Source organism: Rhinoderma darwinii, chromosome 8 (genome assembly GCF_050947455.1).
Source record: "Rhinoderma darwinii isolate aRhiDar2 chromosome 8, aRhiDar2.hap1, whole genome shotgun sequence".
In the NCBI taxonomy this organism is placed as follows: domain Eukaryota; kingdom Metazoa; phylum Chordata; class Amphibia; order Anura; family Rhinodermatidae; genus Rhinoderma; species Rhinoderma darwinii.
In genome coordinates, this window is record NC_134694.1 from 83954817 (window position 1) to 83982520 (window position 27704).

The 27704-nt window shown below is 41.9% G+C and overlaps 2 protein-coding genes across 3 annotated transcripts; one reads left to right on the forward strand and one right to left on the reverse strand.

The window, feature by feature from the left end:
* Positions 1-2172: 2172 nt before the first annotated feature.
* On the forward strand, positions 2173-14133 carry NKAP (NFKB activating protein). Of its 2 annotated transcripts, none has more exons than XM_075835841.1 (9): positions 2173-2483; positions 4814-4894; positions 6165-6235; positions 6347-6436; positions 8548-8596; positions 9760-9875; positions 10241-10319; positions 10964-11113; positions 11859-14133. In XM_075835841.1, the coding sequence occupies exons 1-9, from the start codon at positions 2218-2220 to the stop codon at positions 12031-12033; spliced, it is 1077 nt and encodes a 358-aa protein (XP_075691956.1). In that variant the 5' UTR covers positions 2173-2217; the 3' UTR covers positions 12034-14133. The 2 variants fall into 2 exon arrangements, with proteins under 2 accessions (XP_075691956.1, XP_075691957.1); XM_075835842.1 differs by having other exon boundaries at positions 8548-8579; positions 9779-9875.
* Positions 14134-15247: 1114 nt separating this feature from the next.
* AKAP14 (A-kinase anchoring protein 14) lies at positions 15248-27006 on the reverse strand. Its single transcript, XM_075835843.1, has 6 exons — positions 26886-27006; positions 21652-21787; positions 21479-21570; positions 18894-19073; positions 17260-17312; positions 15248-16160 (listed from the first exon to the last, which is right to left on the reverse strand). The coding sequence occupies exons 2-6, from the start codon at positions 21779-21781 to the stop codon at positions 16076-16078; spliced, it is 540 nt and encodes a 179-aa protein (XP_075691958.1). The 5' UTR covers positions 21782-21787; positions 26886-27006; the 3' UTR covers positions 15248-16075.
* Between the last annotated feature and the right edge of the window lie 698 nt (positions 27007-27704).

Consider the following 27704-nt stretch of genomic DNA (forward strand, 5'->3'; position numbering starts at 1 on the left):
ATTGTGGTTACATTGGGCTTGCCCAGCAATAACAGCTGGAGTTTAGAGAAGTAGCGATCAACTGATCACCAAAACGACTTTTTTCTGGGAGTACTCCTTTTTGTAGTACTCTATATGTGTTCTCTAGGCATCTTACAAATCCAGATTCCTCTTTCAGACAGTCAAAAGATAAAGCTTTTAGAGAAAATGTTTTTTCACTGTTTTAAAGTTCAATGTCACTGTGTTTTCTGCCACAGTGATGAACTCCCCGGGAACAGCGCTACTTTAAGCACTGAGCCCGGGGAAGCCCCTGACATCACAATCCATATATGGACAGTAATGCCAGGAACTTCTCCAGTCCTGAACCAGAGTGCTACCGATGCTCTGACCGGAGACTCCTTACTTAAAAGTCCATGAGATTACTGTCCATACATGGACAGTGACATCAGGGGCTTCCCCAGGGCCGGAATCCCAAGGCCGAGCGCTACCTGATGCTCTTCCTGGGGATTCCAGCCCTTGGAAAGCTCCTAAGGTATATGATTAGGCTCGCATGTAAAAAGAAGTATACTACGTTTTTTTGCGGCATCCTACATTATCCCATCCAAAAAAAAATGATGCATACCGGCCCGACTGAGGCCAAAGGGACACTATTTTGGACTCCGCCAAGCTAATGGAGTATAACATAGCCTTTTAGTGTGCACATAGGGAGCTTTCCCAACGCGTACGATAAACGTTGGGCCAAAACGTGATGTGAACATAGACCTAGAGGTTGCAATGAGAGGTCACGTGCGATATTTTCATATATAGCATGTACCCAAGTTATAGTTTTGTTTTTTCATTTTGATTAGCTGAATTAAAGTAAAGAACCGGGTGCTGAAAACGTTATGCTTCTTGTGTTCGGCCATGTTAGAACCATTTTAAATATCCCTGAGAAAAAAATTGTGCCATATGGCTTCTAGGGAAGAATATATTGCGGTATGGAGTCTACATCTCCGTAATATGGAGCTATAGGGACTTCGTGTGCCAACATACAGACTCCATGTTTATATCTTATATACTCGGTTTTCTGAAGAATGGAGGTTAGAACATAACCCTCATTATCACTTAAAGGAACAGTGTCACCCCAAAAAAAAATTTTATATCAGTTTGAAGGTTAGTCTTTTATTAAAAACTTTTATATTTATTTGTGTGTTTGTGTGTTACTTTTTTTTATTTTTTTACTTTTTCTTCCCTATGGGGGCTGCCATTTTTTTTTCCATTTCTGTATGTGTCGATTAACGACACATACAGACATGGAATACGGCAGCTACAGTCCCATAGTGAATGCGAACGGGGCCCGTTCCATCCACTATGGTGTACGCCGTCTGTGTGGGAACGGCGCATGCGCCGCTCCCACACAGTCCAAGTTGAACTGAGCGCCGTCCGGCACCATTTTCCTGTAGACCGGAAGTCACGGCCGGACAGTAAGATTACTACTTCCGGTCGCGGCTTCCGGACTTGTGCACTTGGAGCAGCGGCAGCAGACGGAGCGGACGGACCGGAGGGAGCGGCGGCGGCAGGAGCAGGTAAGTGATTACTATGTATGTTCGTGTTTCAGTGTGTGTTTACTACTGTATGTAAACCTACTACACTGTGTGTTAGCTCAAAAAATGGCGACACACAGTGTAGGAGGTTTGACCGTTCAATCCCCTCGTTTCTCCCGGCACTAGCCAGGATAAAGGAGGGGGGGATTCTGAGAGCTCACTAGAGCGAGGGATTTTTTTCCAATTTTGCAGCATAAAGCAATGTGGTTGCTTTACCACATGCAATGCTGCAATTTTGGTAATTGCTCCATCTAGTGACCAGTGCTGGGAAATATTATAAATTAGAATCTAATTTATAATATTTCCTGACTCGTGAAAAAAATAAAAAAAATTAGAACAATGTTTAATCACCTATACACTAATTGTTTAACTAAAAAAAAAAATACATTTTTTGCTAGCAACACATTCCCTTTAAGGGAGCCATTTAGTGTTATCTGTCTGTATGAGAAAACCCTTTAAACAAAGGCAAGAATCCTCGACAGAGGGGAACCTATATGGTTAAAAGTGTTTATATTCCTTTTATGTAATGTTTCTGATATAAGAATAAGCTTCTTTTTGAGTGACGTCAGAACGCGTTTCTGTATTGGACGCATGTCGGCTTCCGTAGAAAGTGTTTCCGGTTCCTTGTAAACAACGTAGAGAGTAGGTGTTAGGCATGCCGCCTGTACACCGCTCCCGGAGCCGCAGTCCGGTGTCTCCACGGAAACGGCGCCATAGCAGCAGTAGCAGTGACCGGTCTCCTGATAAGAAGACTAAGAGGTCCAAGTCCCGAGAACGGGGTGTCAGCAATGGCCACCGCCGCAGCCGCTCCAGAGAGCGGGCACCGTCCAGCCGGCCATACCACGGCAAACAGTGGGGGGACTACTACGAGAAGGGAAAGGAGGAGATAATGAGACAGAGGCAGGAAGCGTTTATAGCCAGGTGAGGAGGAGACAAATGACCTCACAAGTTTACAGATACATGCTCCATTATGTGTAGTATACGTGTAGGATGAATAAGCTGCGGATACACGGCCTCCACCATAGCGAGTCTCCTACAGCAGCCAATCAGGAGAGGTCATTTATAAAATGAGTTGTCATCTGCCTGGTTGCTATAGACAACTGCTCCACTTTTCCCTTGCACTAGTTTTGATCAATTTCACCCTAGTGTGGCTGCAGAATCCGCTAAGTTGAGTTCACAGATTTGTTGCGAATTTCACACAAATCTCACCCTTTTGCATTGCAAAGAATAAAATCTGCAACGTGTTAATTCAGCCTAAAGGTTCCAGGTGACCACGTTGTACCGTACAATCACACTCCAATAAATGGTGTATATGTAAGTTGACGGTTGTACGGTGTTTTGCAGCGTTGCACTCTCCATGTACAGATGGTGATATATATTCCCACCCGACTGTAGGGAACTGCCGCATGCTGCTGCAGTGGGATGGCCGGGGCGCTGCTGTTCAGGGAAATACAGTGATGGGGTTGCAGCGTTAAATCAGTGCTGCAGCCCTGTCGTTTTCAGGGTCAGTGAGGGTCCTGCCAGTCGGACCCCTTCCCACCGACCATAGAGTAATGTTATATCCCAGTGATATGCCACTACTTTGTAAGACAGAAATACCCCTTTGGCTGGACAGATGTTTGTAGCATGACATCTGCAGTCTATATAAATATACGGTTTATCAAGTACATGCCATTCTCATGTGAGATGTTTTATGCCAGTATGGAAAGATAACCCTGACCTATCCCCTTTGTAAAGCTCATGGTGGCCACACACACCCCGTCTCATTCGGCTGACCGTTATTTCTCCCACCCCCATTAATACGCGCACTCAGCAGTGCGTGCATATTTATTTTAATAGAGAGAGGGGGATAAGCAGCTGCCAGACCTCTGATCCTTCTAGAAGGAAGGATTGGGCATGTTGAAAGCCAACCAATCCTTCTTTTGCCCCCAACATCTGCTAATGGGAGACTCAATGTATAAAAGTATGCAGTAAACTCCTATGCTTTATCTTATAGGTAATAATGTTTTTTAATTTGGACCCTAAATTTTAGTTAGTACTGGAAGAGCGGGTGGTGCACTGCAGCCCAATTGTAATGTAATGTAAGGAGAGGAGTGGTAACAGTTCAGGCTGAGGAGGGTGCGGGCACTATTCCACAGGACTAATGATATATACAGCACAGTGATGAATGATGTATACAGGACACTTTATGCCATACTCAGTCATGATATACATTACAGTGTAGTATGGGTAGGGGAGCTCTGGACTGACTGCAACGTTTACAGCAAAGGGTGTGTTACTATGTATGTGTGTGTGTGTGTGTGTGTGTGTGTGTGTGTGTGTGTGTGTGTGTGTGTATATATATATATACACTGGAGAGATAGATATGCATACACACACAGAGGTCACATAAAGTATTTTATAGCGAGTGATATACTTCTCCTTGGCTAAAAATATGGAGCTGACAACGGCTCTGAGCATATTTCTGGGACATTTAAAGCAGCTGAGCTGGCAAACAAGCCAGCGCTGACTACTATTAGGGTATAGTCCCACGTAGCGGCATCCACGTGCAGCAGAAACCAAGTTCACTTTGGATGGCCAATGGCCCCACGATTTTGCCAGGTATTACGGGTAGCGGCACGGGACCGTATCCTTTGGGTATGATTACACGAGTCATTTTTTTTACCACACGCTTTTACGGAAAGCTGCATCGCAAAGCTGCAATAGAACCGGCTCCTTGGAGCTGAAACATTGCATGGGTCAATAAAGGATCATCACTTGGACTGCTGCCTGCATCTCTCTTCTTTTGGGCTTAAACGGACCCTTGGCTCAAGTCCTACTCGGACCCCACACCGATCAGCCGCTCCTGCTGCCTCCAGCCACCGGACGTCGATGCTGGAAACAGATAGCTCCGGTCGCGGAATAGCGGCCGACCTGCTGTAATACAGCTCTATTCTTATTCAAGTGAATAGGAGCAGGGCTGCAGTTCTGCAGAACGGCCACTGTGCAGTGTACGGAGCCATCTGCTTCCAGCTCCAACTACTGCAAACCCTTCAAAACATCCGGCCCGGAGCAGCTGATCGCTGTGGGGTCTGGTTGTCGGACCCCCACTGATCATATAGTGATGACCTATCCTGTGGATAGGTCATCAGTTGTCTGGTCATGGACAACCCCTTTAATCCTTTGCTGCAGAGTTCATTGTTCATTTACATAAGACATAGACAGGATTCTGTATTATAAAATTCACATTGCTGTATTTTTGTTTTGTGCAGGCGTCTAAATGAAAGAGAGAGAATTGGAGAATTGGGAGCTCCAGAAGTTTGGGGATTTTCCCCAAAAGTCCCAGAACCTGAGTAAGTTGTTACATCCTTGTTATTGAAGGGATTGTCTGGCATAGAAAAAACATTTTTAATACTTTATTGGGAATTCCAAGTTAATAGAATGGGGGTTCTGTGTTTAGGACCCCCATGTGTTGGAAGGGACAGTGAGTTTCTACAAAGACGGTCTCTCGCTTTGTAGGTCCGTGCATTACATAGACAGCCATTATTTTCAAAGGGAAATCTGTAATGCTTCAGTAGTGGCACTGCAGAGAAATGGAAAACTGGTTCTTCCACAAATTTCCTAGCAGTGGCGCACCCTGTGATTAGTTTATTGTACACCACTAATAAAAAGGGATTGTCAAAAGTGGATAGCCCCTTAGGCCTCATGCACACGACCGTATTTTTTCCCACCCGTAAATACTGGCGTAAATACGGGTCCGGTGTCACACGTATTCGACCCGTTTTGCACCAGTATTTACGGGCACGTTTTTGGCGGCAAAATAGCACTGCACTAATCGGCAGCCCCTTCTCTCTATCAGTGCAGGATAGAGAGAAGGGACAGCTCTTTCTGTAATAAAAGTTAAAGAAATTCATACTTACCCGGCCGTTGTCTTGGTGACGCGTCCCTCTCTTCACATCCAGCCCGACATCCCCGGATGACGCGGCAGTCCATGTGACCGCTGCAGCCTGTGATTGACCTGTGATTGGCTGCAGCGGTGACATGGGCTGAAACGTCATCCAGGGACGGTAAGGACGTCGGGCCGGATGTCGAGAGGGACGCGTCACCAAGGCAACGGCCGGGAGACCGGACTAGAGGAAGCAGGAAGTTCTCGGTAAGTATGAACGTCTTTTATTTTTATTTTTTACAGGTTGCTCTTTATTCTGATCGGTAGTCACTGTCCAGGGTGCTGAAAGAGTTACTGCCGATCAGTTAACTCTTTCAGCTCCCTGGACAGTGACTATTTACTGACGTCGCTTAGCAACGCTGCCGTAATGACGGGTGCACACACGTAGCCACCCGTCATTACGGGAGCTCCATAGACTTCTATGGACTGTCCGTGCCGTTATTACGGCCTGAAATAGGACATGTTCTATCTTTTTTAATGGCACGGGCACCTTCCCGTAAGAAAACGGGAAGGTACCCGTGGCTAATAGAAGTCTATGAGCCCGTTATTACGGGTCGTAATTACGACCCGTAATAACGGGAGTTTTTACGGTTGTGTGCATGAGGCCTTACAGATCGAAGTAAGAATTAATAAAAAAAAGGGGAGTTATAAACTAAGTCTGTTTTGTTTTTCCGCAGCTCGGATGAGCACACTCCTGTAGAGGAGGAGGAAAAATCAAAAAAATTCAGCAGTTCAGATTCTTCAGAAGGTGGGTAAGCCTCATTTTCTACTTGAAGATCCAAGTTCTCTGCATATGTGTAGATAATAAAATAAAAAAAAGCTTTTTTTAATCTTAACATGTATGAATTTTACTTTGCAGAAGAAAAGAAGAAAAAAAAGAAAAAGTCATCAAGAAAAAAGCATAAAAAACACTCGGAAGAAAGCAGCTCAGAAGAGTCAGAAAGCAGCGGTAATAATCAGCTTTCCCTTAGTCAGCGATCACATGTTGCTCCAGTGGTTTGGCAGGAACATTTAAAGGGTAACTAAACTTTTAAAAAACTTGTGACGTGTCTTAGTGACATGTTAGAAGTTTTGAAAGCCGATCAGAAACTAATCTGAACATCGCTCACCTGAGCGCTTCTGCCGCTTCGTTTTAGTGATCAGTGGGGCCTCAGTGCTCGGATCCCCACGGCTCAAAAATTGTGGTATGAAAATGTGTGAATATACACGTTGTTCCTGTGTTGCCACTGATAAAGGAAGCAATTCAGATAATACCTTAATTTTAACAATCTATAACTGCAGGTCACTTTAAGATCAATAGGAAGACTCAGTCCAATTATTTAACCCCTTGGTGCCATCTGACGTAAGTATACGTCACTGGGAGCTTGTACAAATATACAATAATTTTAAAATACAATATAGGGTGTTCAGAAAGAAGAATAAAAAACACACACAAAATAATGGCGGGATTGTTTTTTGTTTTTTTTTGTTTTTTGCATGTTCTGCTTTAACCCCTTAATGACCAGGCCTTTTTTAGCCTAATGACCAAGGATTATTTTTTTTGTTTTTTCACTGTCACATTCCATGAGTCATAACTTTTTTATTTTATTTTTTTTAATTCCGTCGACATAGCTGTAAGGGTTTGTTTTTTTTTGCGGGATGAGTTGTATTTTTCAATTGCACCATTTTTGGATGCATATAATATATTTATTAATTGTTATTAACTTTATTTTAGTAGAGAATTGAAAATAAGCAGCTATTCCAGCATTGTTTTTCGCGTTATAAATTTACGTCGTTTAATATGCGGCGTAAATAAAATGTTACCTTTATTCTATGGGTCGGGTCGATTACGGGGATACCAAATATGTAAAGGTTTTATACCTCTTCCTACGGATGCACAGTAAAACCCCTTTTTTTTTTTTTTTTAAATTAATTGTTTTTGCATGGCCGTATTCCAAGAGCCGTAAAGTTTTTTATTTTTCCATCTATATAGCCATATGTAGTCTTGTTTTTTGCGGGACAAGGTGTCGTTTTCATTGGTACTATTTTAGGGTACATGGGACTTATTGATTAACTTTTATTTTATTTTTTTGTGGCGTGGAATAGAAAAAAAAAAGGAATGTTGATGTTTTTACGGCTTTCTTTTACGCAGTTCACCCGGCGGTTTAGTTAATGTGTTGACTTCGTTGTTCGAGTCGTTTACAATCGCATCGATACCATATATGTGTTTGTGTTGTTTTTGTTTTTTTTTACACTTTCACAAAATAAAAACAATTTTTTTTATATAAAAAAAGTTCTAGGATCGCAGTGTGGAAGAAAATCTGAAAAATACGCTGTGTCATGAAAGCCAAAGTGAGCTGCGTCCTTGAGGGGTTATTTTCGCTTCAATAATACAAAATTAAGAGCATTTTAAAGGGATATTCCAATCAAAGTCATTTATGGCACATCAGGGGGATATGCCGTAAACGTCTGATAGATGCAGGTATTTGTCGAGCCACTTGTTTGTGTAACTTCCATTGAACAGACTGTAGAGAGCCACGCACATGCGCAGCGTTTGTTCTTTACTTGGATGCGGGAAGAGACCGCAATCTCTCAGACGTTTATGGCATATCCCGTGGATATGCTAAAAATAAATGTCTTAGATGGGAATAACCTTTTAAGGCTATGTTCACATTTGGGTTGGAGGATCCATCTACAATTCCGTTAGATTTAATGTCAAGAATGGCGCAGCATGCAGCACTATACTTGGCGTCAAAACGACGGAACACCTGAAGGACCTCATTATAACTCCATGGGGTTCGTTAGGATCTGTCGTACAACTGCATGGTATCTGTTCTGAACAGAAGCCACGACGCATATGACAAGAGAGCCTAAGAAATGAAAGCCGAGTTCTGATTAGTTTCTATTGGCAAGCCAAGTTTTTCTCTTACATGGTATTGATGAATGAAGCACATTTGAATTTTACGTAAATATAATGTGCCAAAAATCTGTTTGTGAGCTTTGATTGCAGATTTTCAGTTTAATTAGCGTAAAATATTTCGCTTCATACAGATTTTTATTTTAAAAAAAACATTTTTTTAGATGAAGATGAAAAAAAGAAATCAAAGAAAAAGAAGAAGAAAAGCAGAAAGTACGTTTTCGTTTCACGACTGAGAAGTAACAAGTGGTTAATTTGAGCTTTTATTGTGATTTTGTTTTGGTCATGTTAAGGCCAGGATCACACACACACAGTTTGGAAGCAGTTTTTGACGCAATTTTTTTTTTAGCCAAACACAGATATGGACACACAAGGAAGGAGCAGCATCAGTCTTTTCTTTACAGCTTTCCTTCCTTTTGGTTTTCCTTCTGGCTTTGGCTAAAAAAACTGTATCAAAACTGTGTGTGATCCTGGCCTAAAGGCTTTTTATGACTGAGGGCACCCACTGCTGATCCATAAAAAGGGGGTTTCATTGTTCCCGTTCCCAGTGGAGGAGGGGCCACACGTTCATAGCCCCTCTTTTATGGTCAACGGCAGATAAGGAAAATATGTTTCTATATTGGACTTCCACCAAACTGAATGTCAACTGCCCACTGCGTGCAATCTGAATGATTTCAGCCTTCTGAAAAAGATTTCCAGTATCGCCAATAGTGTTTTTTAATCTTTTTCCATAAAAACTTTGTCTCCTTTTGTATTTCCTATCAGTTTGCATCCCCTGTATATCACATTTCTTAATAATGTGAGGTTATTTTGTTTCATGTAGGTTTCTATGAGGCCTAATGCATACAAAGTTAAAGACTGCTATGGGTCTATATTGTACCTCCATATGCCTTTGATTACATACAGAAAAACACTGTTTTTCCTTTTTTTTTTTTTTTCTGACCGATTCATGTGAAAGAGAAAAAAATTGGCCATTTTGCATCACATGCCGCTTCGCAGAAGCGCCACACAGTGGCAAACAGAGCACCTATAGGGTCTGTATTATGGAATTAGCAGGGCCCTGGGAGCTGCCAAACAGGCTCCATGCATACAGTTTTGCTGTTTGCTTTGGCTAGGGCTGAACTCTTACCTCCTCCAAATCTTACTTCTGATCAGGCAATGTGTGGGGTACCCAGGGGATCTGAACCCTACTTCCTCTAAATCATGGCGTCCTCCGTGCCTGCACAGGAAGTCCAGTAAGATCCTAGTCCTGGATCTTACTTGACTTTCTCATGTTTTTACCCTTTGTTTCACTTGAGACTGTGTTTATTAGCTATCTCATAAAAGTGAGACTGACATGATTGTGACTTGACATACATTCCCTAATATTGTTATAGAAAGAAATCAAAGAAAAACAGAAGCAAGAAAACAAGAAAGGAATCCAGCGCTTCGAGTAGTGAAGAATCAGATGATGATCAGATGCAGGAAGATGATATCTGGGTGGAGAGAACAAGTAGGTCTTTTTGATTCATTAAATCCAGATGCACAATATATGTCTATACTATAAATAGCTTTGCATTTGCCTTGATAAAGTACAACAATAAGCAATGTATAACGTGTTTTAGGAAGATTCTTATAATGTTTTATTTAGAAGTAGCCACTTTTTCCCTACTGGAGATTTCTGATCAGGTAGATCCCAGTGTTTTGAGTGCAACCCCTTTAATAGGCTTATCTTTTCTTTTATGATATGTGAATAATCTAACGGATGAGGAGTTGTGCACTTGTGTATGAAAATATGGTAATGTCTGTTTCTTTTCTTTTTTTTCTAAATGTCTTATATTAAGATGTGTAAAATGTTTGAATTTCATTTCCCCACAGAGGCTAATATTGATGACGTGGACTTTGTTGGGCCTGAAGCTCCAATAACACATTTATCCCAGGATGATAAACCATTAAAGTGAGTCTACATTTTACTTGTTTCTTTGATGTTTATAGTCTTTAAATGTGGTCATTTTGGTGTCAAATTAAAACTTAGGCAGTAAAATTTTTTGGGGCTATGAAATTATTTTTGTAGCATTCTTACATAAATAGTACTAGTTTTTTTTCTAAGGGTTTTAACATGAGAAAATGGTAAAAAAATATAATATATATATATATATATATATATATATATATATATATTTCACATTTCTACTCATTATTGTGTACTATAAATATATTTACTCGGCTAACACAGCAGGCCCCCTTACAGAGTAAATCAGTCCTATAGTGTGACTTTAGTAACAGATGAAGCTGAGCTGAGTCTATTGATGCAGTGAGGGGGACATTACTGCATCTTGTATGTACGCCGCGTTTAAGACAGCGGAAGCCGTTAGGCCCCTGCCCGCTCAACACAAGGAGTTCGGTAGAATCTTTCCATATGGAAGTCTGCCTGCCTGTGATACAGAAGCTCTGCGTTTTCTGCTGGTGCCAGATTTTTTGATGCTACATATACAAAAAAAGCTCACATCTATCACGTAACGTATATGTTGTAAATGATGTTTATTGAAGTGACATACCATACTTGATCTTCTCCATTGTATTTTTTTTATTTTTAAACAGCTATGGTCACGCCTTGCTACCTGGTGAAGGTGCAGCTATGGCAGAATATGTAAAGGCTGGTAAGCGTATTCCAAGGAGAGGTGAAATTGGCCTAACGAGTGATGAAATTGCTTCTTTTGAGAAGTCTGGCTATGTAATGAGTGGAAGCAGGTTTGTATTCACTGTATATTGTTGCTCTAAAAAACAGTGTTCCCCAACCAGTGGCACAGGGGCCACATGTAGCTCTTATGGCATGTGGGTCCACTACTGTTGGCCGCTGCAGATATTAATGTGCACTAGTGGCACCAGGGAGGTTGCAGCATTACTTCAACATGCTACCAGGGGCAAAACTAGATCATTGGCAGTTAATACAAGAACAAAAGACGTATCAGTCATATTTTAGTAGTTATTTTCTTATTTAATATTCATTGTCGTATCTGAAAGTAACTCTTCAAAAGGTGGTGGACCTCTGCTCTAAAGCTTAGAAGGACCATGACGATTGATGGTTTCTGTATTAGGAAGTCCTGCGTCACTAAATTTATCTAGGATCTAGTTTCAAGTCAACTGTTAGGTGTTGTTTCATGGGGGATGCATGGGTGCACTTAGCACTGGCCACCTTTCATTTGTAGGTGCCATGAAATATAGCGGGACAGATATTTGATTTTTTTTTAAATGTTTGGCTGTTATTGTTTTTTTTACATAGTGCCAGAACTGGCAACCTTATCGATTAGTCTGTCTCACAGTATACTGATAATGTCGCTTTAGCATCATCGATAACGGTTAACTAAAGTGATATACACTGGTTTTGTATATAGGATTTCACATGACTGTTTTCTCAATTAGGCATTGAATATCTAAGAAAATGTTTTGGCTTAAATTTTGAATCCGCTAAAGTTAATATGTCATTGTTTTTAAGGCATCGTCGTATGGAAGCTGTCCGTCTGCGTAAGGAGAACCAGATTTATAGCGCAGATGAAAAGAGGGCCCTGGCTTCCTTCAACCAAGAAGAGAGGAGCAAGAGGGAAAACAAGATCTTGTCAAGTTTCAGAGAGATGGTTTACAGGAAAACCAAGGGAAAGGAGGACAAATGAGAACCACGGCGTGCACGGCTTTTATAACATTGCGTTGTACCTGAAGTCGGTTTCAAAGCGAATCGAGAAAACATGGTACAACGTTTGTTTTTGGTTTTTTTTTCCAATAGGAACTTTATAAACCCTTTTGTATATACCTAGACACTCGCTGCAAACACATGCAATCTTCTGATTTCTAGCAACTTTTTTTTGTTCAGATTTAAAATGGGGACATACACTCGGTGTATTGTTTTTAAATAACTTATTAAAAACAAAAAAAACGGCTAAATATTCCACGGACCAGAGACTCCCTTTATTATTGTGTTTGATTGGTACCGGGATAATTTGGTTTAGTGGGAGGTGTTCTTTTTGCACTTTAAATTCATTTCATGCTTTACTCATTTATTTTTTTTCTCCTACCAAGCCTGGTATCTGCTATAACTGCAACGTGTCAGAAGATGGCATCCGTTTTCCATCAGCTAAAATCCTTGACCGAAGGAGGTTGGTGCAATTTACTAAGGGCTATGCCCCTTACGATCATAGCTTAAAGATGATCTCATCTGAAAGTTATATTGATGGCAGCTTTGTCGAATTCAGTAGAAATGTTTGGCATGTTTAGAAGTAAACTGCTTAAATACCTAAGTCTGTGTATTCTAGCCTTTGGTGGACATCATCCACTTGGGCCTTGACAGGCTCCGGTAGGCCACATTCAGGTGTGAAGTATTTGTTGTGGACTTTCAGGGCGGATCCTGTTGATCGCCAACAAATTACAGTACAATGCATGTGATCAGGGTTTACAAAACCGCATTCACATGCTGCAGAAAAAACATCTGCGCAGTTATGAGGAATATTTTCATAGAAAAGCTTCTCTAAGGCCTTGTACACATAGTGCAGATTTGCTATGGATTTTGCATGTATTTTTTAAGCCAAAACCATGAACGGAGCCTAAACAGAAGAAATATATAAAAGAAGGCCTTAAAGGTCTGCTCTCCTGAATCCAATTCTAGTTTTAGCTTTAAAAATGCATATATCCTCTGCACTGTGTGAACAAGGTCTTATAAAACTACTACCGCTACCTTGACAAAAGCTTTCTGCCTCACCGTTACCAAAGTGTGTGCAAGTAGCCTTTGTGTTGGCCATTCATGTGTCTCTCTTTTAAAGTTCATCATTTTATAAAATGCTACATTGGCTACAAAATCATAAGTAGATAAATTTGGCAACGAGTTTTTGTTTTTTCTTATGTTTCCAAAAAATTTTTATTTTGGTTTTATAAAATGTTTAGAAAACCAGTGCAGGCATAGTCTTACATATGAACAAGGATATATGCTATAGGATGCTCCAGTCGACTAGTTATCTGGGATAACCGTAAACACACCACAGTAGTAATAACATTTTGAGTATTGCGCTCTTAGGTTGTGGCACTGTTCTTGTGTTCAGTTCGTTCATTATAGCACAAAAAAAGAAACTACTCGTTTAAAAAGGCACTTCCACTTTATTTAAAGAATACATAGATTAAATATAAATAGATATAATTTTTAACATTAACAAAACATGACGAGTGTGTAGAATTGTTCTCATCTCTGCTTGTGTCTTTGATCCCCCATATTCGTAAAAGCAAGTCCAGGAAGATATGACTTTTGTAGCGACGGAGCAAGGGGTTGCCTCATAAAGGTTGCTGTGTAATAGGGCATATGGACAGGAGCCGTCTTCAAACATTTTAATGTAAAATACAGGAGTATCCATATGCAATGCCTCATTTGCAACAATGAATGGGATCACAGGCAAGTAATAGAGACTTTGGATACCCAAGGCTAGAATCTCAGAACTTGGGTAAGAATTGTGTTGACCTGCCCTCTGTCCCTAGATCTGCAGTGCTTTGACACTACACTAATGCCCATACACTTAAGAGGTCACTAACTTTTTAACAAACTTTTCATAAGTCAAGCGAATAGAAGAAACTTTGTAATATATCTTCTTAGAGAAAAATGCTGCTTTCCCAATTTTCAGACCCTTTTCCTCCCCCTCCTTCTTAATTATTCACTCACTCTAAATTTACTGCTAAATCTGGGATTATCAACTCACTGAAGGATGTTACAGCTGCCCATAATTCTAGGGAGGAGGGAGGAGGAAGCAGAGAGAGAAACAGAAGCTGCTGTAGCTTCCTAGTAAGAGCTAGATGTCATTCCAGTGCTGTATTTACAGCTACACTGCTCATTACTGCTGTATGATGTCCTCCATGTTGCTGCTGCTGCTTTTTCTTAGGGTGTGCTACAAAGAGATAGAACAGGATGTTCTATTTCCTATGTGTGCAATGTATAGCCGACATGATAGCCATAAGGCTCTACCCACTAGCACAGGAAAAACTGAGATTTAGAGCCTGCAGAGGGGAAGTCTGCTTAAAAAAAATTGCAGGATACAAGTCATACGATGGCCAGAAATGGTGTGAATTCCTATATACACGACCGCTTATTCTGAAAAGTGACCTGAAAGGTTTGGTCTACTTTAAGCTACGTAAACTTATCTCCCCCTGGAGCGAAGGATTGGGCATGTTGAAATCCAACATGCCGATTCTTCTTTGTCCCCCCCACCCCTAGCACCAGTGGAAAGTCAGGGCACGGATAGTCTGTGTGCCAGTGCATTAGCCTGTGTACTGATAGCACATAGGCAGTTGTTAGGGCATGCTTAAGTCTTCCTTAAAGAGGCTCTGTCACCACATCATAAGTGCCCTATCTCCTACATAAGGAGATCGGCGCTATAATGTAGGTTACAGCAGTGCTTTTTATTAAAAAAAAACGATCTGTTTTCACCACTTTATTAGCGATTTTAGATTTATGCTAATGAGTTGCTTAATGCCCAAGTGGGTGTGTTTTTACTTTAGACCAAGTGGGCGTTATACAGAGGAGTGTATGACGCTGACCAATCAGCGTCATGCACTTCTCTCCATTCATTTAGTCCGCGCATAGGGATCCTTTTAGATCGCTATGTGCTGTCTTATACTAACACATTAACAATACTGAAGTGTTTAGACAGTGAATAGACATTCCACGGGATGTCTATTCACAATCTCTGCACTTCGTTACTGTTCCTATGGTAGTTACAGCAGAGCAAAGCGTAATCTCGCGAGATTACGCTGTAGATGACAGGTTACAACGAGATTACGCTTCCTCTGCTGTAACTACCATAGAAACAGTAACGAAGTGCAGAGATTGTGAATAGACATCCCGTGGAATGTCTATTCACTGTCTAAACACTTCAGTATTGTTAATGTGTTAGTATAGCAAAGTCCAGGCTCCATCAACCCGAACAATGTCGACTTATGAGCTAGTATGAGGGTTCACGAGCTCCACATGTTCAGAAATGTATCAGGGCTGTATCCACGTGCTTCATAAGCGAGCTTAAAGAGTGGCAGGATAGAATTAACCAACGCAATCCATGCTGACAATGTAGGGACCTCGGGATGCCTCCAATGCAGGAGTATAGTTATTTTTTTTAGCATAAAACATGAGTGTCATGAGAGATCTAACAGCGATAAATAATTTCTACCAATAATAAAAGACCAGTTCTGGGTTCACGAAGGAGTCCTACTTTAAGTTCAAGAAATTCCATTACCTCAGCCCAGAAACTATTAATAATAGGACATTCCCAGAACATATATGGAAAAGAACCCTCCGCTCCTTGGCAGAATAGGCAGAGCGCGTGGGCTATTCTGTACAATTTAGAAGGGGTGTGGAAAATTTGGTGGAAAAATTTGAATTGAATAAGTTGGTCTCTTGTAGATCTCAAGGGACCTGTTCGAGCGGATAGCATTTTGTTCATCTGTGTTTTTATTGCTTTTTTTAGGTAAAAAAATGCTGCGGGGCCAGGATAACTCCTTTTAAGTTGCAATAATTTAAAAAATCAAAAGTTTCAAGAGAGTTCAAATTACAAATCTGTTGGCAGGCACAAACAGCCTTATAAGTGATTGCTTAACATATTCTATGCTGTGGCTCCAACCTTTCTCCAGATATATTTTATACAAATTGTATGCTTTGGCATGAAAGGGTTTACTGAGTGGCGCAATCAATTAAAATGTAATACGGTTCATCATTATCAACTTGCTTTCAATAATATCCTTCAGCCATTTTTCTCTGAATATTGCCTGGCCGGGCCTGTAGAAAGTATAACAAAAGTTATAAGAAAAAGCATTCAAACAGACTGTTATAAATTAGATGCATTTGTTTGTTGTCTGAAATAGACAACTAGTACCAAAAAAGAAATAAAAATAGAAAACTATTAGAGAAGCCGCTGTAATTCAGCACTTATACTTGTGATTTCATATTGAGGTATACAGAGGGTTCTTTCTGTAGGATTCCATGGCATGATCTATCTGATTCCGTATCTGCGCCTGTATTCTCCAATAGAAGCAATGCTTCTAGGGTAGAATGGCTCCGTAGCCAGGTTAGTAAGGGCTCTTTCAGACTAACATAAATGTAGTTTGTGTGATGTAACTGCCGTCACACGGCTGCATTTATTTCAATGGGGCTGTTCACACGGCCGTTGTTTTAACGGACCTTGTGAAGAACCCTTGAAAAAAATAGGACATGTCCTATTTTTGTCTGTTTTCACGAGGGATCTGGGAAAACGGGTGCGACTCAGACGTGGAAAACGGGTGCGACTCAGACGTGGAAAACGGCCATGGTCACGTCTGAGTTTACACTCGCTCATCTGAATAAGCCCTAACAGTACACTTGACGTTCTAAAGTGATGTGGTGCAATAAAGAGGCCGTGTGAACATACCCTTAGTGCTCTTCTCTCTGTCACCCTGGAGACATGAGAGTGCAGTGCTGCTCACACTGAAGCAGCACTGCACTCATTAAACCCATTCCTGGCTGCCGACGTTTATACATGTGCTAACTGCACGGGGCATCGGCAGTTAGAACGTATATAGCCGTTTGGCAGTCGTGAAGGGGTTAAATTAAAGTGAAAAACCAGGCAAAAAAAAATAAATAGCAAAATGTTGATTTTAGTTAGCTGGTTGTCCTAACATCCAAAAGTCTTACCTGCCTTCTCTAGTACATTACTACCAAGTGGTGGATGCCAACGCTGCTTGGTAGCTATGCTCCAGAAGAGGCAGTGAGAAAGAACCATGAATATCTTGAGCGTGCCAAAATTTTAGAAATGTAGCATAGATGAAAATTTTCAAATTGTTCTTATAAATGTTATGCTATGTTCAAATTCCAGACAAAATTATAATTATTTCTTTTATACCTGTGAACAAGTCTGTTTGATTCAAAGACAAAGAAAACTTCAACTGGTAAAGTCTGAAAAACAAAGTCAAAAGAAATCACAAGTCATCTTGGAAAGGTGTTTGAGCGGATGATGCCTATTGTTCTGATACTTATTGATGTGACACGAACCAATTCCTGCCCACACCCATGATGGCTACAGCTAAATATTTTTATAACAATTTACTTATATTAGCAGATCCATGTTGTTTCAGAAACTGGAGTGAGCTGCCAGCTGATGGAATTTGAGTAAATCTGCAAATATTTAGTTTACTTATCTTGTACTGATTCAGAGTTCCAATGTTTTTTAATCTTGAGCTGCATTTACAATCCGGGGTGTAACAATCGCAGGGTCACATATTGGAATTGGACCCCCTTTTCCCACAATATTGGCACTGCGTGAGTATACACACATATAAACCAAAACTATAGAGTTCACCACAGCTCCCAGATAGTTTTGTATAGTTCCATTCAGTGCTTAATTAATACTGTCACCCTCCATAATCACGGACCCTGCTGCTAATCCCATGACCTCTTGCTGCCACTATATCACACTTTAGGACAGAAGACAATCAGCTAGACCTAGATCCGTGTATAGTGAAGTGCATGCCGGGATTTTTACTCAAGTGGCGCTGCCTGAAGCTATAAACAGCTTCCCTGCACCGTTGCCTTCAGTTAGCCTATGCTCCTAACATCCAAAAGTTTTATTTACCCACTTTCTTACTCTGAAGACAAATCTCTGCATGCACTTCCATGGCAATAGTTCCATTAGTGTTTACACTTCTATAAGCTTCACAGCTGAAATCCCCTGTTTTTTTGTTTCTGAACTTGCTCTGGTAATCTGTATTGTGGGAAGCATAGTCTTTACATCAGGTGTTGTCCAGGGATCTGATGTAGAAAAAAATAACTCCCCGCATTATAGGAGCTCAACTAAGCAGTGAAAAATGTGCATGTAGAAAAGCTTGCTATTTCCAGTACCAACCAAAAGAACTGAATAAAGCTGTGGGCTTCATGTGGACTCCATTGAATGCACTAGGGGTATGGCATACCCTGGATCCCAGGCTGGGCATCCCCAAACCATGACATAAATCAAGGAAAGCAACGCTCCACCAACCGCAAAATTGGTGATTCAATGAACAGGCAGTGGTGACTGAAATGTATCTGTTAAAAAGGTTATCCGCTGCAGCTTTGGACTGACATCTAAAGTGGCCATACACATTAGATATATGTCGGCTGAACCTGCTTATTATCTAATACGTATGGAGAGGACGGCAGATGTTGGGGGAAATGGATTTCATCATGCCCGATCCTTTGTGCCCGTGTGACATAAGCCGCTGCTTGAGAGATCTGGCAGCAGCATCTCCTCTACCCATTGAAAAAACATGCACACTTGGCCAACATTATGGTGGAGTCCGGAGGAATAGCTGTCGCCTTAAAGGGGCATGCTGCAGTGTATGAGGGGCACGCTGTGGCTGGAGATGTAATACAAGGTGAAGTGAGTTCTGTGACCTGTTCGCATAGTCAATTGGCCTATGGCCTCGTCATGGCACTCTTTTTGGCATCTTTTAGCTTTCACGTTTGTGATCACAGTTCGTTTAGTAGTAGACTGATACTTACTGGAGGTTTAATTTTTGAGATCTTCATTGTAAAGTAGATGCAGGCAGTTGCCCTGGGAATTGGTTTCCTACAGGTTGGGATACTCCATCGCATCCTATAATGGAATAGTTTACTGAACTCTGTCTCTTCTTCTCTCAGGAAATCTGTACAGTACAACCAGCTCTCATGGAATTCCCATGTCTGTTCAGAACAAAAAAGATTACTTTAAATAAGCGCTACACTTTGAACAAACTCTGCATAAATCATTAGTGCAAGCGAATGTAAGAAGCTTTGTAATATTATCCCTCCAAACTGTTCACTTAAGGCCCTTTTACACCGGCCGATAAGCGGCCGCTGCAGCGAGCACCGATCAACGAGATATCGTTGATCGGCGCTCGTTTGTTCCTGTCACACGGAGTTACGGATGTGGACGAGTGGTCGTTACTCCGATCATTCGTCCCCATACATTATTATTGTCGGCAGCGCACCTCCCTGTAATGTGCTGCCGGCAACGATAATATTTCACTTTTTTGAAACGATACGACCAGCAGATGATCGAGCGTTTGCTCGTTCATCTGCTGATCGTTTCCCTGTTTACACAGGGCAATTATCGGCAATGAGCATTGTATGAACGCTCGTCTGCCCGAAAATTATCTTGTGTAAAACCCCTTTCACTCTGAATTTAATGCTTTCTCCATCTCCTCAAGACAAGACAGACTATCAGCTCACTGAGGGATCAGGTTACAGTGGCCTTAAAAGTCTATGGAAAGGGGAGGGGGAGCAGGAGTAGAGTGAGAGCAAGAGAGGCAGACAGACACAGACGCTGCTGCTGCAGCTTCTAATAAGTGTTATATGTCACCCCAGTGCTGGATTCACAGCTACACTGCTCATTACTGCTGTATGATGTCCTCCATGTTACTGCTGCTTCTATATATGTGATAGATAGATATAGGAGAGCAGGAGTCTCCTCTTCTCTGTGTGCAGTTTATAGAAGACATGATATAAGTTAGGCTCTACCCACTACTTCAGGTAAAGTTGATAATTAGAGATAAAGCCTGCAGAGGGGAAACAGCTAAAAAATTTAGAATACAAGACATATAATGACCAGAAATAATGATATTCCTCATCTACACACATATGACAGATTTTTCTGAAAAGTCACAAGTATTAATCACAAGGCATATGGTAGTTTCTATGATTCATTGTTTTGGCTATTTCTATTTGCCTAATGCAAATGATAACAGTTGGTAAAATACCCTTCACAAAGATGTTTCTCGCACATCACTGTGTTTTTCATACAGCCAGCATCACTATTAGCAAGGTTGTCTGATGTCATATTGATCATATAGTGGGCTCTCCAAGTCCTGATGATCACAACAGGGAGAGAATCTCACTACCGGGAGCCCAACTCTATCCCCACTCAACTATTCTCAACAACCGAATATAAATGGAGAGAAAAACAAAGTCCTACAGGGAGACTTGTACAGTCATTGGGCATCCATGTTTTCACTTCGCATTAACAGAGAACAAGATTACGTTTTTTAAAGTGTCTGGTTCTGTTAGGGCAGGCTGATCTAATAAATGGGGCCCTCTGATCGAAGCCTTAATTTTTCTCTCCATTTTGTAATTTTTGAACAGGACCTGCTGCTGACCAAATATTCTAAAACGCAGTAATTTCAGCTATTTTGGCTTTAAACAGCCTTTTTTATCTAGCAGTTACACAATGTATTAATGAGACTAAGCCCGTCATTGCCACCAGCTATAGGTTTATCAGGCTTTATAGGCTTATTAAAGGGGTTGTCCAGTTTAGAAAACCCATTTTTATATACACTAATAGGGAATTACAAGTTAATAAAGGGGGTCCTCTGTTCAGGATCCTCATCCCTTGCCAGAGTGGAGAGCTATTACAAATAGTGTTTGTCGTTCTGGAGGACCTGTCCTGTTCTGCAAACATCCCATTTATTTGAATGGGCATAATAATTAATTTCCCCTGTGATGGCGCTGCAGGGAAATTGAACACTTATTGCCAGGTTTCCAAACAGATTACAGCTGATCACTGGGGGTCACAGCAGGGGGACACTTTGTGATCTGGGGACTTTTCTAACAAATAGGGATTGTATAAAGTGAGAAAACCCTTTAAGTAGGGGCAAATAAGTGCAGATTTTAGTTGCCATATAAATTACACAAGTTTAGTGGCTGGACGATTGCAGTAAGATGGTGTTTTACAGACCTGAGCTATTACTTTTGCATTAAAGTCATTGTACTGCAGTTTTAGCGATGCACCAAGTGTGCTACACTTTAGGAGTATATTGTACTAAGACATTTTGGTGTTCAGCTGTTTTGAAGTGAATGGAAGAAGGCTGCAATACTGTGAATCGCCGCTACATCTGTGTCGACGATTCACAGTGAGCAAGTAGAAATGAAGGGGAAGCCGCACTCGTACGAGCACTGCACCCCCTTCAAAACAGCTGATCGGTGGGGGTCCTGGGAGTTGGACCCCCACCGATCAGCTATTGATGGCCTATCCCGAGGATAGGCCATCAATTTTAAGGGACTGTAAAACCCCTTTAATGTGTGTTTATATATCTTCCATTTGTCTATCTTACAGAAACATATTCTTCAATTTGCTTCTTGCCCAGCTCCACAGTGAAGTCCTGACAGGAGAGCCATGGAATATTTTTCACTTCATACTCCTGCTCTGAAAAAGACATGATATGTATTATTGTACTGATCAATAGATACTTTATGTGCAGGTGAATTGGGCAGGTTTCACTTTTACCTTTAGGGGATTCCTCTCCTTGCACTGTCTGTAGGTTTCTTAGGCATTCCTGGGCATTCTTCATGGCAGCTTCTACCAGCTCACAGGCTTTTTCTTTAAGAGCTGCAATATACATTTCCTCAGAATCCATTTTACCCTGTTGTAAAACAAGAAGCCTGAATATTTACATCTGCTCTAAAAAGTAAATGCACCCGAAATCTGTTAATTCTCTGTTAAGTGCTTTTTAGATGGGGCGTTATTGTGTAAAATATCGTAATTTTGAGTAAAATTTTGCAATTGTTAGCCAGGGTTAAAATGTGCAGCGATTGCACTATCAGCGCAAAATTTCTTGTCATTGATCTAATCTTTTATGTCGACCTAAAAATGATCGTTTGTCGGTGTTACATTTCGTGTAAATAGGCATTTGCTCATTGTCAGCAGATAAGGCAGAAGGTGTGGAGTTGTTGGTCGGAAAGACAAGCGACCACAAAAGTGATGAAATTAACGAAAAAGCATATTATTATTGTTACATATAAACGCATGTCTTTCTAACGTGACTCACTATATTGTCGATCTGAACTTTTTCTTTACAGAATTTATCGCCACGTGTTAGAGGACTTAGTCATTCCTTGGTTTACCTGCTTATACTGCATCACTGCTCTTTTACCTATTACGCATAGAGTCCATGAAATGAGTGTTGTTTCTAATAGGGTAACTAGGTATCAGGGTAACACATGGAAGAGGGGGCTTCATAGTGAAATCCGGAGGACCCTTCCCCCTCCTAATGCTGGTTTATGCCTTCAAGTCTACCCTGTAAAGATCAGTAGAAGTATAGGGGCTGTGTAGAGTTACATTCTACATCCTCCTACAGAAACAAGTTCATGGTTGGGACGTCCTAATTACAAGATCTGTGCTTGAGATGGAGATTCAGTACTACTACCCCCACTCCCCCATTTCCCTCACGTGACTGCATCTTCCAAAGGCTCTAGCACGGACCATGAGACACTGAAGCATTTGATTCATTGCTGATAAATGTATTAACAGTAATATTAGTAAGTCGCTTATCACAAGTACTCATACTTTTATGTTTTAATGTAAAAATAAATGAAACCCTGAAAAAACCCTTTAGCCTGGAATCACACATGCAGTTTTTGATGCAGTTCTTGTGGCATTGTTCAGAGGCGTAGCTAGGTTCTCCAGGCACCCGGGGCAAAGATTCAGTTTGCCCCCCCCACCCATTGAACCTCTTTCCCGACATTTCCTTCCCCCTCACCATGTTTGCCTTCTCTACTAATCAATGAGACATCTTCCTTTTTTTCACCTTTTTTAAAAAAATGTAACTCGAGCATAAAACCATTTGTACATTTTACAAGCGATATAGTTCTATAAGGTAGTTAACATAACAATAATTTAAAAGAAAATAAATAAAGAGGTCAGTGCCTGACTAAAATAGATTATATAACTGAGGCTAATGAGACTATATGGTGACATCATGAACAGCCCCCCCTGAGATAGTGCCACACACCTCCCCTTGTAGATCGTGCCACATACAGCCCCCTGTAGAAAGTGCCACACACCCCTGTAGATAGTGCCACACACCTCCTCTTGTAGATAGTGCCACAAAACCCCCCTGTAGATAGTGCCACACACCTCCCCTTGTAGAAAGTGCCGCACACAGCCCCCTGTAGAAAGTGCCACACACCCCCTTGTAGATACTGCCACACTTACCCACCTAGGAGATAGTGCCACACACGCCCCCTTGTAGATAACGCCACACGTGTCCGCTTGTAGGTACTGCCACCCCCCTGTAGATAGTGCCACACAACCCCCTTGTAGATATTGCCACCCTCCCTCTCTACTATGTAGTGCCACACACACACCCCATCTGTAGATAGCGCCACACACACCCTCCTGTAAATAGCACTATGCCCCGCTACCTGTACATAGCGCCATTGGAGTTCCCTAGATGAGCCCCTGACATCACTCTCCATATATGGATGGTGACGTCAGGGGCATCTCCAGGAGCAGAATCCCCGGGCAGAGCGTCGGCAACAATTTGGCCGGGGATTAATGCCCTCTAGCTGCCACCATACAGTTTAATGCTCCCATAGATGCCACCCATACAGTACAATGCCCCCATAGATGCACCCATACAGTATAAAGCTCTCACAGATTCTCCCATGCAGTATAATGCCCACACAGATTCTCCCATACAGTATAATTCCCACACAGATGCCCCCACGGGTATAATGCCCTATCAAATTCCCTATACAGCATAATGCCCCTATAGCTGCTCCCATACAGCATAATGCCCATATAGCTGCCCCATACAGCATAATTCCCCTATACTGTAGAATGCCCCCATAGCTGTCTCCATAGAGCTCAATGCCCCCAAAGCAGCCCCATACAGCATAATGCCCCCATACAGTATAATTCCCTATGGCTGCCCCCACAGCTGCCCCATACAGTGTAATGCCCCTATAGATGCCCCAATACAGTATAATGCCCCATAGCTTCCCCATACAGTATAATGCCCCCATAGAGTATAATGCCGCCTTAGATGCCCCCATACAGTATAATGCCCCCTTAGATGCCCCCATACAGTATAATGCCCCCTTAGATGCCCCTAGTGTTAGTTGCCACGTAGATCGTGCCACAGTGCCCATGTAGGTAGTGCCCACACTATCAATGTAGATAGCACCAGTGTCCCCTGTAGATAGTGTCCCCTATATAGTGCCACAGTGCTTAGTGCAGCCCCATACAGCATAATGCCCCCATACAGTATAATTCCCTATGGCTGCCCCCACAGCTGCCCCATACAGTGTAATGCCCCTATAGATGCCCCAATACAGTATAATGCCCCATAGCTTCCCCATACAGTATAATGCCCCCATAGAGTATAATGCCGCCTTAGATGCCCCCATACAGTATAATGCCCCCTTAGATGCCCCCATACAGTATAATGCCCCCTTAGATGCCCCTAGTGTTAGTTGCCACGTAGATCGTGCCACAGTGCCCATGTAGGTAGTGCCCACACTATCAATGTAGATAGCACCAGTGTCCCCTGTAGATAGTGTCCCCTATATAGTGCCACAGTGCTTAGTGCCACACCCCCTTGAAGATAGCGCCACCGTCCCTGTAGATAGCGCTACCCCCTCACCCCTGTAGATAGCGCCATTGGGACTCCCACTAGGAGGGGAATCCCCTGCCAGAGCATAGGCCAGGGATTCCGCTCCTAAATGCTACTTCTCATATATGGACAGTGACATCACTATCCATATATGAACAGTGACGTCAGGGGCTACTCCTGGAGTGGAATCCCCTGCCAGAGTGCCGGCAAAGGGGATTCGCTTCAGAGGAGCCACTGACGTCACCGTATACATATATAGACAGTGGCGTCAGGGGCTTTACCGGACACAGGGCTTAAAGTAGGACATAAATAGAAAGAAAGAAAACGCTGGCACTGCTGAACCGGCACTGAAAGGGTAGGAGTATATCAAATGGCTTTTTTCCTTTATGGATTATTGCAGACAAGTTGCCCCGGAGTTACTCATCGAATGGTAAAGCACAACCAACTTGATATAAACATGTAGAAATTATCGAGGCACTCACCGGACTTGCAACACGGTTACTTTATTCAGAAAGATCTCAGTCAGGATGTGGAATTGCCTACGGCCGTTTCATGTGCGTACACGCTTTCTCAAGGCTGACTGTTCCTTGCTTCAGCATTAGGTTCAACTGTATCTGCGTCCTGAGGAAGCAGATACAGTTGACTGTGGGACATACCCCTGGCCGTCTGGGATGGTTGGGAGGTATGATTCCTCTCTTGAAGGAGGAGCCCCTGACGTCACTATCCATATATGGATAGTGACGTCAGTGGGGATTCCGCTCCAGGAGGAGTATTTAATTGTATCTGCGCCCGGACCGGTGCCCCGCCTACCTTCTCTCCCAGTTGCGCCCAGGACACGTGCCCCACCTGCCCCACCCCCTAGCTACGCCCCTGCAAGACTAGATTCAAAAGAAGGAAAGACTGAGACTTCTCCCTTTTTTATCCACTACTGTGTTTGGTTAGAAAAACAGCATCAAAAGCTGCATGTGTGCTTCCAGCCTTTATAATTCCCATCATAGACATTTATGGCATATCCACAGGATGCGGGTTCCACCTCCGGGACCCAGAACGATCTACCAAACGGGGGGTCCCCAGACCCCATCCCACCTGAGGGTGCCACTGGCCACCACATCCGGGCAGAAAATCAGTGGAGAGGTGGCCAGGAATATAGAAACAGCTGAGCTCACTGAGCTACGCTTTTTCTCTAACTCCCATAGATGTGAATGGGAGTTACGGAAACAGCATAGGTCAGTGACCTCAGCTGTTCCTATAATCCTGGCCACCTCTTCGTTTCAGGCGGGGCAGATTCAGGGGACCTCAGTTCTGGAGTTAAGTGCCAGTCGCAGAGGTGGGACCCGCATCTATCAAACATTTATGGCATATCCTCTGAATATGCCATAAATGTCTAAGATGGGAATACCCCTTTAAAGTGTTTTCAGATATGGTAACAATAATATACTTGTAAGAAATGTACAAATATATTGGTCGTGGAATCATCATAATAATAAAGTAATATTGTTTTATTTGAATTATTTTATTGTTGTATTAACTCTTAATGTTTATGAACGGGCCATGATTTGAAGTAACGTGTCTTCCCACATCCGTTGCTCTTCTCTGCCAAGAAAAACCAGACAGGATCTCTCTAAACATGCAAATACATTTTAATACAATATAATGTAACCTTAACTACTCCCATCATCCTACTTACTACCTATATGTGCCATTGCTATGGTATCTTCCATTTGTGTCTAATTCTAGGTCTATAAAGTGATATTTGCTGTGCCAAACAGGTTATATCCATTCCACAATTGTTTCTATTACATTTTGTCTCAAGGGAGTGCAATCCTAGAACATTGTCATTTAGCATTAGCTTCAGGGACACAATACAGATGTGTTCGAGATGAATTTGTCATTTTTCTCTATGCAGATAAATTATTTACATTTGTGACAACTCAACGAGATAGAAAATGTAGAACCTGCAGATGACATATTGCCATATCACAATGAGATCTGTAAAATGATGACCTCAGCTCTGCTACATTTGTGCTGTGTTGCACAATACAAATAAAATGTAAGAATAATATATAAGAATACAAAGCATTCTAGATACTGGAGCAGAACCTGCAATAAAATAATAAGCACCTACCGGATTTTTCTCCAGGCTTGCTGTGAGTTGTGTGACTGGGTGTATGTCACAGCTTCTATTGAGTTGCAGTGAACAGTGTTTGAACACAGATGTAGCTATGGAGATCTGTGCACAACCAATAACAGGCGGACTGCAGAGTCTCCAATACCTTGAGCGGTCAGTCACAGGGGGTTGGTTCTGCTGCAAGCTGACATCATGGTACATCCTCATCTAATACATATTGATACATGAGGCAGATCTGGAATTGATCTTATATACCCCTCATAAGAATGATTGTAACCTGTGTAAGAGCTTCACCTTTATTTATGGCATATAGCTGTCTGATTGTTGGAATTAAAACCTAAAACATGAAAAATATCTGGAATATATAGTTAATCTGGCCACGGATGTAAATTTGCACATCTACAACCAAATATGAATGTTATTAATAATAACAACTATGTATATATACATATACACTATATGGACAAAAAGTATTGGGACACACCAGTTAATCATTGCATGTGTTTCCTTCAGTCTCATTGCCACAGGTGTATAAAATCCAGCATCTAGTCATGCAGTCGCCTTTACAACTATTTGTGAAAGAATGGGTCGTTCTAAAGAGCGCACTGAATTCCAGCGTGGTACTGTAATAGGATCCAACCGCTGCTACAAGTCAGTTTGTAAAATTTTCTGCCCTCCTAGATATTCCACGATCAACTGTGAGTGATATTATTGTAAAGTGGAAGCGTTTAGGAACCACAGGAACTCAGCAATGAAGTGGCAAACCACGTAATGTTACAGAGTGGGGTCCCTGAATCTTGAGGTGCATACAAGTCG

Bases quoted from the DNA above. Each gene is read 5' to 3' on its own strand.
- NKAP (XM_075835841.1), top strand. From the start codon at position 2,218: ATGCCGCCTGTACACCGCTCCCGGAGCCGCAGTCCGGTGTCTCCACGG. The intron at 6,236-6,346 runs GTGGGTAAGCCT...TTTACTTTGCAG, and splicing joins CAGTTCAGATTCTTCAGAAG to AAGAAAAGAAGAAAAAAAAG. The intron at 10,320-10,963 runs GTGAGTCTACAT...ATTTTTAAACAG, and splicing joins CAGGATGATAAACCATTAAA to CTATGGTCACGCCTTGCTAC.
- AKAP14 (XM_075835843.1), bottom strand. From the start codon at position 21,781: ATGGATTCTGAGGAAATGTATATTGCAGCTCTTAAAGAAAAAGCCTGT. The intron at 21,571-21,651 runs GTAAAAGTGAAA...TGTCTTTTTCAG, and splicing joins AGGAGAGGAATCCCCTAAAG to AGCAGGAGTATGAAGTGAAA. The intron at 17,313-18,893 runs GTAAGTATCAGT...TTTGTTTTTCAG, and splicing joins TCTCAAAAATTAAACCTCCA to ACTTTACCAGTTGAAGTTTT.